We start from the raw sequence: 13594 nt of genomic DNA on the forward strand, positions 1-13594 counted from the left end.
GACGTGAGGAGAATTTCTTCATTCAAAGAGTGGTGAGCCTATGAAATTCATTACCACAGGGAGTAGTTGATACCAAAACATTGAATGTATTCAAGAGGCGGCTAGATATAGCACTTGGGGCGAATGGAATCAAAGATTATGGGGAGAAAGCAGGATTAGACTACTGATTGGACAATCAGCCATGATCATAATGAATGGTGGAGCAGGTTCGAAGAGCCAAATGGCCTTCTCCTATCTTCTATGTTTCTATGTTCTATTGGCATGGCTGGGTACCTAAAGATTGTGTGGTAACTTGAATGCATGTGGCAGTCCAAGGCAGGGGAATACTGAAACAGGTTGAAGTCCTGGATGTGGATCCTTGGTGAATGAATCTGAGGGACAGCCTCATGTGGGAGAAGATTTCAAATTGTGTACTTCGACAGGAGTTTAGAAAGCTTTGTATGGAAGTCAGAATTCCAGTGCGATCTGTTGGCTCACAATGTGAGAAGCTTCTGGGGAGATTTGATGAGAAATCCACAGAAGTTGTATTGGGTGGAATCTGTCACTTGGATTCAGAGTGGGGTGTCTCACCACATTTTGCTTATTGGTTTACATGGACTACTTACTGAGAATATTAAGATATAAGATATTTTGTAACTTGTATTATCCTTATAAATCTGTGCACATCTATAAATGTATAGCTGGGGTGAAGGAGTAGTATTTATAGTTAATATTTTCTTGTTTAATGAATGCATTATTTTTTGTTAAAAGTTAAATGGCTATCCATCCATCTGTTCATCCATGTCTTTTAAACAAAAAAATAGGAGTTACGATCTATTGAGCTGCTGGAATCTGGTTGCCCAGGAGCAACCTCAGCTGGGATTGAGTTATGGAGGCAAAATGATTAGCAAGGATTCACATAATAGCTATCTATCTTCATCCTGCTGGAAAGTACACTAGTCAAGGTCAAGTGAAGACAGGATCTGGCTCATTGGGATTTCTCCAATGATTGAATAACCTGCTAACAGCTTACGGAATATTATAAAAGATTACATAGAATACGGCACAGAACACCTGAAAAATAGTAACTCGAATGAGATAATGGAAGTCTGCCATAAAGAAAATTGAAAAATACAGTTTTGTTTTAAAGATCATGTAGTGTGATAGTTTTGGTTGAATTACAGAACATATTTGTCAAATAGATTAAATGTATTCATTGCCTGCCTTGTCATTTGTGTGGACTAAAACTTAATTTTTTTTTATATTTCTACAAAGGCAGAAGAAGCAGATGAAGCAATGAGCAAGTACCTCACCGAAAAGCTCCGTGCAAGAAGTACATGGTTAGGAGTATGGAAAACAAATCCTGAGCTATTCTTTGTAAAGTATGATGAAGGATCTATACCTTATGTTGGTGTTTTGGTTGAGGTAGGTTACATTTCCAAACTGACAACTTTTGTTCATGACTATTAAACCTAATTGACCGTAAGTCTCCAGGCAAAACATATGACCTTGCTTAATGAATCACTGGTCACATGATGGGGCATCTAATCAGGGCCAAATTCTGTTACCCAGACATACACACTTAATGAGTAATGATTACTGGATAATGGTAATGAGCAGGGTTCCCCAGCAATATCTTTTTTGCCCTAGCCAGGGACACCAAGGCCATCTGGTGTGCTCTTACCACTGCAGTGACTAACTTAATACTGACAGAAGTTTAAATCAGGGAATTTCCTTGGTTGATGTTTCTTGGTATTGAGACATTCATCTTTAAGAACTGATGTAGTATCAATAATATTTGATTGACAGAGGCAGTGCAAGCAAGGGGAAAGTTGAAATGTTATTTTTGAATTATTAATGTCACATGTATTGGTTTACAGTGAAAAGTATCATTTCTTGCTCGCTGTACAGACAAAGCATACCGTTCACTGAGTACATAGGGGAGAAGGAAAGGAGAGGGTGCAGAATGTAGTGTTACAGGGTGTAGAGGAAGATCACCTTAATATAAGGTAGGTCCATTCAAAAGTCTGATGGCAGCAGGGAAGAAACTGTTTTTAGGTCAGTTAGTACGTGATCTCAGACTTTTGTATCTTTTTCACTGAGTCATAGAGCTTTAAAAAATGGCGCTTCAGCCCAACTTGTCCATGCCGCCCTTTTTTTAAAAAACCCCGAAGCTACTCCCAGTTACCTGCATTTGACCCATATCCCTAATTCCCTGATGGAACAGTGTGGAAGAAAGTATATCTGGTGAGTGTGGGGTCCTCGATTATGCTGATTGCTTTTCTGAGGCAGCAGAAAGTGTAGACGGACTCAATGGATGGGAGGCTGGTTTGCGTGATAGACTGGGCTATGTTCAGAACCCTTTGTACTTTCTTGGCAGAAACTCTAATGGGGTATAAGTATCAATGGTAAGACCAGGATTTATTGCCCATCCCTAGTTGCTCTTAAAAAGATGGCGGTGAACTGCTTTCCTGAGTTCCTGCAGTCCATCTGCTGTAGGTATGCTCACAGTGTTATTAGGAAGGAAGTCCCAGGTTTTTGACTCAGCAATAGTGAAGGAATAATGATATAGTTCAAGTTAGCATGATGTGTGGCTTGGAGAGGAACTTAAAGCTGAGGTTCCCTTGCATTTGTTATACATGCCCTTCTCAGTGGAGTAGGTCATGGGTTTGGAAGATGTCGTCAAAGGAGACTTGGTGAGTTGTTGCAGTACAACTAATGTATTATAATCATAACTAGCATTGTATGCCTGAGGTAAAGGGGGAGAGGCCACAACTCAGATATTGGGGAGGGGCAAAGGCCACAACTCAGGCTGGGGAGAGGGAGAGGCCACAGCTCAGAGGATTGGGGAAGGAGAGAATCAGCAGCGACCAGGAGGATTAGGGACCAGGAGGCTCAGAAAGTAGGATTGGCAGCAAACTGGCTGTATTATAAGTAGGAAGCGACATTTTTCATTTATATTTTTAAACTTTTTGATTATAGGTTATTTCATTTATCAATATAGAAAATTAACAATGTAAAATATTTCACTTGTCATTGTACTTAAAGTGATGATTTTCCAATGTTAAATGAGAACTTACTGTATGCTTACAACAGGTAAATTAGTGAGGTCAAGATCAAGTAGGTTTTTTACTCCAATTTGTTTTCCCATTTGTGATGTTTGTCTACCATTAGGAAAGGTGTTTTTTTTAATCCTGTTCTCTGCAGTTGTAAGCAGATCTTTTTCAGTTTGGTTTCATTGCTGCCAGGTTGTCTATGAGGGGTCCTTTTATTGCTACTTTAATAGCTCAAAAGGGGTCTGTTTATATTAACTGTGGGTTGTTTTATGATCCTGCATTGTTGATGGTCATGTGTTTCTGGACAGTTTTTTCTTTTCTTTCCAGTGAGTTTAAGGTTTCATTTTTTTGTTTGGCTGCAGTTAGAGTTGAGTTTTAGAAGGGACAGCATGCTGGAAAGAAGTATTTCTCTCTCTCTCTATGTTTTGTTTGGAAATTCTGCTAGTTATCTGAAAGCAAGGTTTGCCTCTCTGAAGGAGAAAATCTGCTGTTGTGGTTTGACCAGAGTCTCTCCCTGTTGGTCTGACTTCAAACTGTTCTGAATATCAGGAGGCTCGCAACGTTCATCCAAAGGACTCAAGTCCAGTATCGTGAGCGTTAGTCTTTGATATGCTAAACCTGTGAAAAGGGTCTTTTGTCTATGAGATTGGTTTGATTGGAACACATTAGATATATTTGTTAAGGGTTATACATTATAGTGGTTGTTTTGTTTCTTGTTGTAATTGATAAAAGTTCTTGCTAATTTTCTGACTATACATGTTAACTGTATTCTTAAATAAACTTTGTTTGATAAAAGCTCCCTAGTGGGTCATTTGAATCATACCTGAAGTGAAATATGTCATGCTTATCCTAGCCAAATTCAAGATGCAAAACTTATGATCCAGGCTCCATAAAATACTTTGAAACTGTAGCACATTACCTGCTCTATGTGCAGCTTTGCAGATAAGTCATTTGGACTCAGCCAGCTCAGTCAGTAGTGATGCTGTTGAGTCATATTTGGTGTTAGGCATTGAAGTTCTGCACCCAGAGTGCATTCTGTCAGTCTGTGACCTTGCTACCCTAATTGATTCTTCCAAGTATTCAGCATGGAGAAGTACTGATTCATCAGTTAAGGTAAGGTGATAGGTAGCTATCAGCAGAAGGTTTCCTTGTTTGATTTTATTCCATGAAACGTCATGGGGTACAAAATCAACATTAACGTCTCTCAGGCCCACTCCCTGTATACTGTATACCACTGTGCCACCACCTCTGGACAGGACAAATCCAAGAATGGTGATCTTAGAGTCTGGCACATAGGCAAATTCAACGAAAATCAGCCAGTGTCGGGCTGTTGCTTGATTGTGAGGCAACTCTCCCAATTTTCCGCCTCGTGTTAGTGAGGAGAGCTTCATAGAGTCATCTGGCTGGGTGTGCCTTTGTCTTTTTCATTTCCTATGTTGATGCTGGGTGACCGATTTGGATTTGTTCCTATTCAACTTTTCTGTAGTGGTTTGATAGTACTAAGTAGCTTTCTAGGTTACTTCAGAGGGCCATCAGCATGGAGCCATATGTAAAACATTGCAGGTGAGGACAGCAGATTTCCTCTTCAAAAGGATGCCAAGACATCAAGGAGTAAAATTGAAATCAGTGGGAACTGACTTTCTACTAACTGAAGTGATATCTAGGTGATTGTCACAGGTTTCGTAAATGACCTTCCCTTTGTTAAATGGTCAGAAATGCGGATAGTCATTGATGATTGCACAGTCTTCAGTTCCATTTAAAACTCCTCAAATAATAAAGTCCACCAAAGTAAATGTAGACAAAATGAGGCAATCAGGAGTAAAATGTCACAGGTCTGGGTTAAGAGGCGGTAGATTTAACACTGAGATGAGGAGGAATTACTTCTTGCAGAGTGGTAAATTTATGAAACTCAGCATAGTGGAGTCTGAATCGTTGAATGGTTTCAAGGAGGAGTTAGAAATATTTGTAATAAAAAATGCGATAAGGGGATATGGGGAACAGGTGGGGAGGTGGATTTGAGACCAGTGAGAGATCAGCCATGATCTGAATGGCGGAGCAGGCTCGAAAAGCTGAATTTGCCAACTTATGCTTCCAATTCCTATGTTATGTTCCTATGCTCATATGCAGTGAGACTTGGTCAACATTCAGCCTTAATCTGATAAGTGCCACACCATTGCCAGTCAATGACCATTTTCAACATGAAATTAACTGCTTCTGACATTAAATGAAATTACTGAAATCCCATGCCATCAAAATCCTAGCATTCGCGAAATGTAATTGAATCGGTCACATAAATACTGTGGTTGCAATAGCAAATCAGAGTCTGTCAATTTTGTGGCAAGTAACTCACGACCTGCCCAACATCTACAGAACAAATGTTAGGAGTCAGCTGGAATGCTCCACACTCAGCTGGATGAATGCAGCTCCAAAATTCATGAAGCTTGACACCACTCTGGACAATGTAAAGCATCCCACTTGATCAGTACCCTATCCACCATCTTAAAGATTTATTCCCTCAAATATTGACACATAAGGGCAGCATATGTGCCATTTACCAAATGTACCACAGCAGCTCACCAAGGCTGTTTGGGCATCGCCGTCCAAATGCAGACTTCTACCACCTGGAAGAACAATGGTATTAAATACATGGGACTACTATCAACTGCAAGTTCCCCCACACTATCCTGACTTGGAACAATATCACTATTTCTTCACTGTTGCTGGTTTGAAAAGCTGGAACTCCCTTCCTAATAGCACTGTGGTAACCTATACCACATGGGCTGCAACACCTCAACTAGATGGCTGAACACCTTTTCAAGGATATTTGGAATGGCAATAAATACTGGCCATGAAGAAATATCTGCAGATATTTAGCAGATATAATTTAATATGAAGTAATACATTGTTTGGGAGGCAAAATAGATAATGGAACCACATACTCGAAAGACTAATAGATGTGGATGACCAGGGAGACCAGAATTCTACATTGCTTGCTACGAAGCATATGCCTGACCCAAACTCATGTGAAATTGCTTGAGAACACACCAGGCACATGTCCCAACATCTTACTGTTCTCTCACAATATTATAGCCAGTAGGCACATGCAGGAATTGGAAGCAGACCCATGAACAATTAAACGGGCAATTAACTCCATTAATGACAGTTGAACATAATTTTAGGCTACCTGCATGATTTTGTGTTCATTGTAAGTGTAACATGGAAAGACAGCCATACTTTTTGTTGCACTTCTTATCCAAGGGTGGGACAAAAGAGAATTAGAGCATTGGCAGTGTGAGTTGTTAGGAGTTCAGGTGAGAGTTTGCTGCTGGGTTACTGCTATTTTTCGTGGCATTTCCTGTGGTTTCTGCTAAACTCTGCATTAATAGCTTTGTTTGAGGTCTCTTTCATTTTTCCAACTTTCTCGGAGGATTTCTGTTGGTGGGATCTCACCAGTTGAGGAGGAGAGAGACATAAGGGCGAGGAGTCCAGGTATCCATAGGCAGTGTCCTAGCGACCTACCTGGAGGAGGAGAGATACAGGCACAGTGGGATGCAGGACCACGTGGAATGCATGGCAAAAAAGTCTGCAGAAGAGACTGCTATCCTGCAGCCAGAGTCTGCAGACAGTGATTCGGTGGAGAAGCGTTGGAGGAGGATGGTGTGGTGAACTGTGCCAAAGGATGCAGATTGGTCAAGGAAAATAATCAGCCAGTGTTTCTCCACTTTATAGATTGAACTTCAGGTAAAATCATCACTAAGCAGCACACAGCAACTGTGAAGTGAACTGTATGTTCCGGTTTTATTTTCTGGAAAATTGGGTTCTAATTAGATGGTTGATTCATACATGCAGTTTTTAAAATCCTGGACTAATATGAAGCTTGTTGCTTGAGACCATTATTGTTTTAAATTGGCTTTTGGAGCAAGAAAGGAATGGATTTGAGTTTGCCCATTCCACTCTGAGCATTGGCTTTGTAACTTGAAAGGTGGAGTTAGGAAAAACAGAAGGAGATATTAAGATAATGAAGCTTGAAGAAAGAGGTATGGTTTAAGAGGGAGGGGAAAGAAATCAGGAGGCACAGAGGTATACAAATAACGGTTCGAGAGCTTAGGACCTGTGCCACAGCCAGTAGTTGTTGGGTGAGTCCACTTTTGGAAGAAACCAAAGTCCTTGGAGGGTTATAGAGTTGGATGAGTTTAGAAAAATACAGGTGAAACAGTGGAGGGATTTGAACAAAAGGTTTAGAATTTTAGATTGAGATGTACGTGATGGTTCAGTAGGCCTTGGTACTGATTAGAATGTTGGCGGTAGAAATAGAGAAGCTCAAGTTTATAAAGGTGAAAAATGGGAGGCTATTCAGGAAAGCATTGGAGTAGTGTAGCCTGGAGGTAACAAGAGCATGGATGAGAGTTCCATCTGCAGGGATGAAGACAGATAATGTTGCAGTAGAGTAGTCTTTGTGATGGAGAAGATATGGTTGTCACATTAGTAAAGCTGAGCTTCAGCCAGTCTGCTGATGAAGATCCATAGAGACCCAGTTGTTTTGGTACTATAACGTGCTTAACTTGGTAGAGATGAAATTAAGAAATTAATCGGGAAGACTGTTAGATTCCTACCTTAGATGCCGTCTTCCTCAAGTTTTGAAAGAAATTCAAACTCCTCATAAAAAGCTTCTTTGCAGTCTGCCTGTCACTTCATTTTCTGTTCTGACATGGCTAGGAGTTACTTAATATTTAGTTGGTTATGTTTTCATGCTCTTTCGGTTACATTGCTTACTTTGGTTAAAAAAATGATGTCATAAACAAAGCTCTATGTACAGGAGGGAACATTATCTGACAGCAGAATGAAAAGTCTTGAAAGGAAAGTATGGAATTTAATGTTGGCAAGTGTGAGGTGGTCCACTTTGGTAGGAAGAATGGTAGGAAGGACTATTACTTACGTGGCGAAAAACTGCAGCAGGCGACGGTGCAGAGGGACCTCGGGGTCCTTGTGCATGAGTCGCAAAAACCCAGCTTGCAGGTGCAGCAGGTGGTCAGGAAGGCGAATGGGATGCTGGCCTTCATAGCGAGGGGGATTGAATATAAAAGTAGGGAGGTCTTGCTGCAGCTGTATAGGGCATTGGTGAGGCCGCAGCTGGAGTACTGTGTGCAGTTTTGGGCGCCGCACCTGCGCAAGGATATTTTGGCCCTGGAGGGAGTGCAGAGGAGGTTTACTAGGCTGATACCGGAGTTGAGGGGATTGAGCTATGAGGAGAGGCTGAATAAACTAGGCTTGTACTCGTTAGAGTTTAGAAGAATGAGGGGAGATCTCATTGAGACGTATAAGATGATGAATGGGATGGATAGGATAGAGGTGGAGAGACTCTTCCCGCTCAAAAAAGACAGTAGGACTAGGGGGCACAGCCTCAAGATAAAGGGGAGGCGGTTTAGAACGGAGTTGAGGAGGAACTTCTTCACTCAAAGGGTGGTGAATCTCTGGAATTCTCTGCCCGTTGAAGTGGTGGAGGCTGCCTCGCTAAATATTTTTAAGAAGCGGGTTGATGGGTTTTTGATAAGAGAAGGGATTAAGGGTTATGGGGAGAGGGCGGGAAAGTGGAACTGAGCCACGACAGATCAGCCATGATCTTATTGAATGGCGGGGCAGGCTCGAAGGGCTAGATGGCCTACTCCTGCTCCTATTTCTTATGTTCTTATGTTCTTATCTTCAAGTATTTTTCCCTTGCATGATAATGGTAACTTTTTAAATATACAGAGCCTACACTTTTTAAATGAATGATGAAGGTCATAGTAATTCTGGACAATCTAACATTTTATGTTGTCTGTAATGCTTTGTAGGTTACGTGCAGGCCTCGGCAAAGCCAATCTTCTCATCTCCGAGCTACCGTATCAATTATAGAACCTTATTCTTCTAATATTGCTAATTTGCCAAGGGAACTTGTTGAGGAAGTTTTGGATGAGTTAGATCACTGTGTTCCATTGTTGGAAGTTTATCCAATAGATGATCAGGATTCTGCTGTATGTGGCATTGCTCAAGCTCTGGAAAATGTTCGGTAAATCCAAAAATAAGCTTTTCCGCATTAATAATCACATTAATTTCCATGGATTGTTAACTACAGACACACTTTTGTTATTTTTTTTTCAGGTTTTTTTACGACTTTCTGTGGCGAGACTGGGATGATGAGGAAGGCTGTGAAAATTACACTGCACTTATAGAGGAACGTATACGTTTGTAAGTCAGCTCTACAAAATTGTTTCTAAAAGAGTAACAACTAAGGATGATGCAAAATACAGAGATGAGCAAAACTCACTGTTTTTTGATTAATGCATGGATGTAAATTAAGAAATTGAATAATAACCTGTAAAATCCCAATCTTGGTTTAAATGTGGGATATGAATCTCCTATGCATAGAGGTCCAAAGCTATGATGCAGTTTTGTATGGTAGCACGATATCTGTCATAGTGAAGACCTAAAGATCCACTTTACAATAGGCTGTACTTTTGGTCTGTAGAGGCTACGAGCTGATTTGGAGATATCTTCATAACTAAGCTCCACTATGTTTAGCGATAGCCAAGAACAGATCTTTGGCCATCTTCAAGAAATATGCCAACAATGATGATATGGCACAAGGAAAACAGAACAATTTTACCTGGCAGGATAAGGAGTAATATGAACCCCAGCTGTCAACCTTAGTTGCAGAAGAGGCAGACAGAAGCAATAGCAACCAATTAGTACCATCTATTGATGTTAGTGGCAAATGCATAAAGGTAGTAGATATGATTTTTGCTCGATTTGATAACATGGAGCAAATAATGTATAGATAGTCATGAGGCTGCTCTTATAGAGGTGAACAGTGCCTTGAAATGCTCGGCCTGTATGCCTAGTTGTATATCATCTGGTGAGACTTCTCCTTTCTCATCATCTTCCTCCACTGTCTCATTTTCCCTCCTTGGATTCTTCAACTCTATTGGTGAAGTTGTGCAGAACACAGCTAACATAAATAATCCTTTTTGCTACGTGTGGGGTAGAATCCTACCCTCAAACTGTCAGGTTTTGGATACATTGTTTCAACATTCAACAAGAATTTAGCTGGAAATGTAGGCCTTTTTACTTTAAGTTTTGGTGTGGAGTTTCCCAATTACTGTCAGTGGAAGGAAATATATCTCTAGTCCAGCAGCCATCCATCTTTCTCATCTGCTTTTCCAATATTTTGGTACCATTAATTATCAGAAGATGTAAGAGTCAAAGTTAGTGTGGGTCGTTTCTATTTTGTTTCCTCCTTTCCACTAGTTAAGTGGCAAATGTATTGGTTCTGGCAGATAAGGCTGAAGTGACCTGTTTGATGTATCAGTGTACAGATGACTAACCCTGAAAATATAAGCCAGTAACATAAAAGTGCAATTCAGTGGTAACTAAATGCATCAGGTAAAACTGTCCTGAAGTTGGATGTTGTCTGAAAGTCAGTAAATGGCTCAACTTCTCTACGAAGCTATCGATGGCAAAGGCAAGTGATTTCCAACATGCCCCAGAAGTCTGGGTCACACAAAGTAACTTCTTGGCTCCTTGCATGTGAATGCAAATCACCAGCAAGAATTCCTCTTCTTCCATTTAAGTGTAGGAGGCACCCCCAGCCCACAGTTACATCAGAAAGGTTATTAATTGGCCACTTAACAGCATCAATTGTTCAAAGGCAGATGGGCTACCTAACATTTCATCCCGCTGTTGATAAAATTCCAGTGGAGTTTGGTTGTCAATTTGGGCACCACTCCCTGTCACTCATCTGAATTTAGATCCCTTCCCCCCACCTGCCAACCAGTTTCCTGTGGGGAGCTTAAAATTTCAACTGATTCTAGCACACTCAAGGACAGTGGCAATAGTTTATAAGAATGAAACATTGCTTGATAACTGTTTGAATAATAATGTACATTTGTGTTCTAAATTCGAAAACAAGTCAATCTCAAAAATGGAACTCCTCCACTAAAGGTGTTTAGTTTAAATGATAGGTTTGCAATTTTGAATGATATAAATCCAATTGATCTGTCAACATGTAGCTACTATCCCTTCATTGTCTCAAAAATTGAGTGAAAGAAATGTTTTTAAGCCATATTGGGGTGAAACCACAGAGTTTCTGAACTGGTTCACAACTGAATCTCTCACAACTTTATATTTCACAGCATTATGAACAAGAATTGCCATCAGTTCCTGCTTAAGTTCCTCCACAATACTGTCAAAATGTTGGTCAGAGAGGATGGAAAATTATAATTTGATCATACTAAATGAATCTGTAAATGTAATGAATATTTTCTCAATCAAGCAAATTTGTCTAATCCCACACAAGCCTGTTCCTTCAGTAAAAGAATAATAACAACTTGTAATTATAAAGCGTCTTTAACATAAAGCACCTCGAAGCAGTTCACAGGACTGTTATCAAACAAATGTTGAAGAATGGAATGTTTGCTATAAAGCCTGTTGACTTGACAGAGTACATGTTGTGCTTGGCATTGCTTACGAACAAGTTTAGGAGAATAAGATCCCTGCCTCCATGCACCAGCATAGTTATTTTTCAAAATAAGACATTGGACCATTTCTACTGTGTTACACAACTGATAAAGCATGGTGCCTAAGCTTAAAATTGTTTTAGATAGTGAGAACTTTAAAATTCAGTCACATTAGGAGCAAAATCGCTGCTCCTGAAATTCCAGACCTCCACACATCTGATGAAAATTGCAAAGGACACCATATTAGTAAAGGGTTTACCTATTGTCTGTAGAAATCAAGCAAAGCAGATAGAACATGACATATGGTGCTGTTTTGTTGTCAGTGCTGCCATTTAGGACCTCCATGTATCAGTTTACACCCTCTCTTAATCCCGCACAGTTGAACATTAAGCTGAATGAAGGGCAACCCCCCAACTCACCACCACCGTCACTCCCATCATTTAAGGGGATAATCAACAATGTACAAGATTTGCTCCAGGAGGCATGATACAATTACAAGGTAAGCAGGCACTTATCTAGACAACATGGTCTTACATGCAGTTAAGGCCCCAGTAAAATGGGAGGCCCACCCTCTGAGAGTACCAACCAATCAGAGGTTGGTAGCTCTCGTTACATGATATAGAGATGCTGCATTGGACTTGGGTAGGCACAGTAAGAAGTTTTACAGCACCAGGTTAAAGTCCAACAGGTTTATTTGAAATCATGAGCTTTCAGAGCGCTGCTCCTTTCAGTCTCCTGTTGTGAGACTTCTTACTCTCTATTACAAGCAGCACAACTGGAAGTGCTGGCTGCTGCTGGTAACTCATTAGGATCAGGGAGGGTTGCTGCATCCTTTGGCAGAGGTAAGTGGGATGGGATGGAAGTTACAGGGAAGGATTGCAGGCAAAGAGGGTTGGATTCAAGGGCAGGGGTTGGTCCTCAGTGAGCTTTCGCTTTCTTGATTGGAAGCCCTTGATTGGACACTGGCTGTGAATGAACTCCCTTCCTTCCTGTAAATGACTGACAAATACTTGTTAGTTTCATGCAATCCCTGAACCAATAAATCCCCATCATCTCAGATAATTGGATTTAAATGGTTAATTAATGAATCTAATTGCCTTCCTACCAGTCACTAAATGCAGGATAGTTTTTTCCCAGTTGGGAGTTGGACATAGAGTCTTTTATGCAATTCTCTTGGGCTGCCTGCCCAATTCAGTGAGTCCCATTAAATTCTGCCCAAATTGTGAATGGATGCAAAGAGGTTGCAAAGGTGTATTAACAGGTTAAGTGAGTGGGTCAGAACTTGGCAGATGTGCTATAAATGTGAAATTATGCACTTTGCCAGGAAGAATAAAAAGTAAACATTTTTTAAAAGATGAGATACTACTAAATGTTGGTATGCAAAGGAATGTGGATGTCCTTGTACATGAATTGCATAAAGGTAACGTAGGTGCAACAAGCAATTAAAAAGCCAAATGGTGTGTTTTTAGCAAATTGGACTGAAAAAAGAAAATAAATCTTGTTGCATTATATAGAACTTTGGTGAGACCACACCTGGTATGTAATGTGCAGTGGGGTCTCCTTATCAAAGGAAGAATATGCTTGCCTTTGATGGGGTGTAACAGGTTACTAGATTGGTTCCTGGGATAAGAGGGGTTTGTCCTGTGAGGTGAGACTGAGTAGAATTGACCTATATTCTCTGTTGTTCAGAAAAATGAGAGTGAGTGCTTGATAGAATAGATGCTGAAAGGCTGATTTCCTTAGCTGGGGAGTATAGAATTAGGGGTCATAATTTCAGGATTAAAGGTCAGCATTTAGAACTGATGAAGAGAAAATTCTACTCTTGAATGGATCTGAATCATTGAAATTCTTTGATTTGATTTATTGTCACATGTATTAGTATACAGCAAAAAGTATTATTTCTTGTGTGCTACACAGTCAAAGCATACTGTTCAGAGAAGGAAAGGAGAGAGTGCAGAATATAATGTTACAGTCATAGCTGGGTGTAGAGAAAGATCAACTTAATGTGAGGTAGGTCCATTCAAAAGTCTGATGGCAGCAAGGAAGAAGCTGTTCTTGAGTTGGTTG

At 40.4% G+C, this 13594-nt stretch overlaps 1 protein-coding gene across 1 annotated transcript in view; it reads left to right on the forward strand.

Annotated features, from left to right (window-relative positions):
• LOC145348380 (testicular spindle-associated protein SHCBP1L-like) overlaps positions 1 to 13594 on the forward strand; it is a 55707-nt gene that overhangs the window by 7072 nt on the left and 35041 nt on the right. The window contains exons 2-4 of the mRNA XM_080196592.1: positions 1255 to 1404; positions 8867 to 9081; positions 9174 to 9260. Coding sequence (XP_080052718.1) covers positions 1255 to 1404; positions 8867 to 9081; positions 9174 to 9260 — 452 coding nt within the window. The remainder of the gene's footprint in view (positions 1 to 1254; positions 1405 to 8866; positions 9082 to 9173; positions 9261 to 13594) is intronic.

Source organism: Carcharhinus amblyrhynchos, chromosome 9 (assembly GCF_965287045.1).
Source record: "Carcharhinus amblyrhynchos chromosome 9, sCarAmb.v2.hapA, whole genome shotgun sequence".
Lineage (NCBI taxonomy): Eukaryota > Metazoa > Chordata > Chondrichthyes > Carcharhiniformes > Carcharhinidae > Carcharhinus > Carcharhinus amblyrhynchos.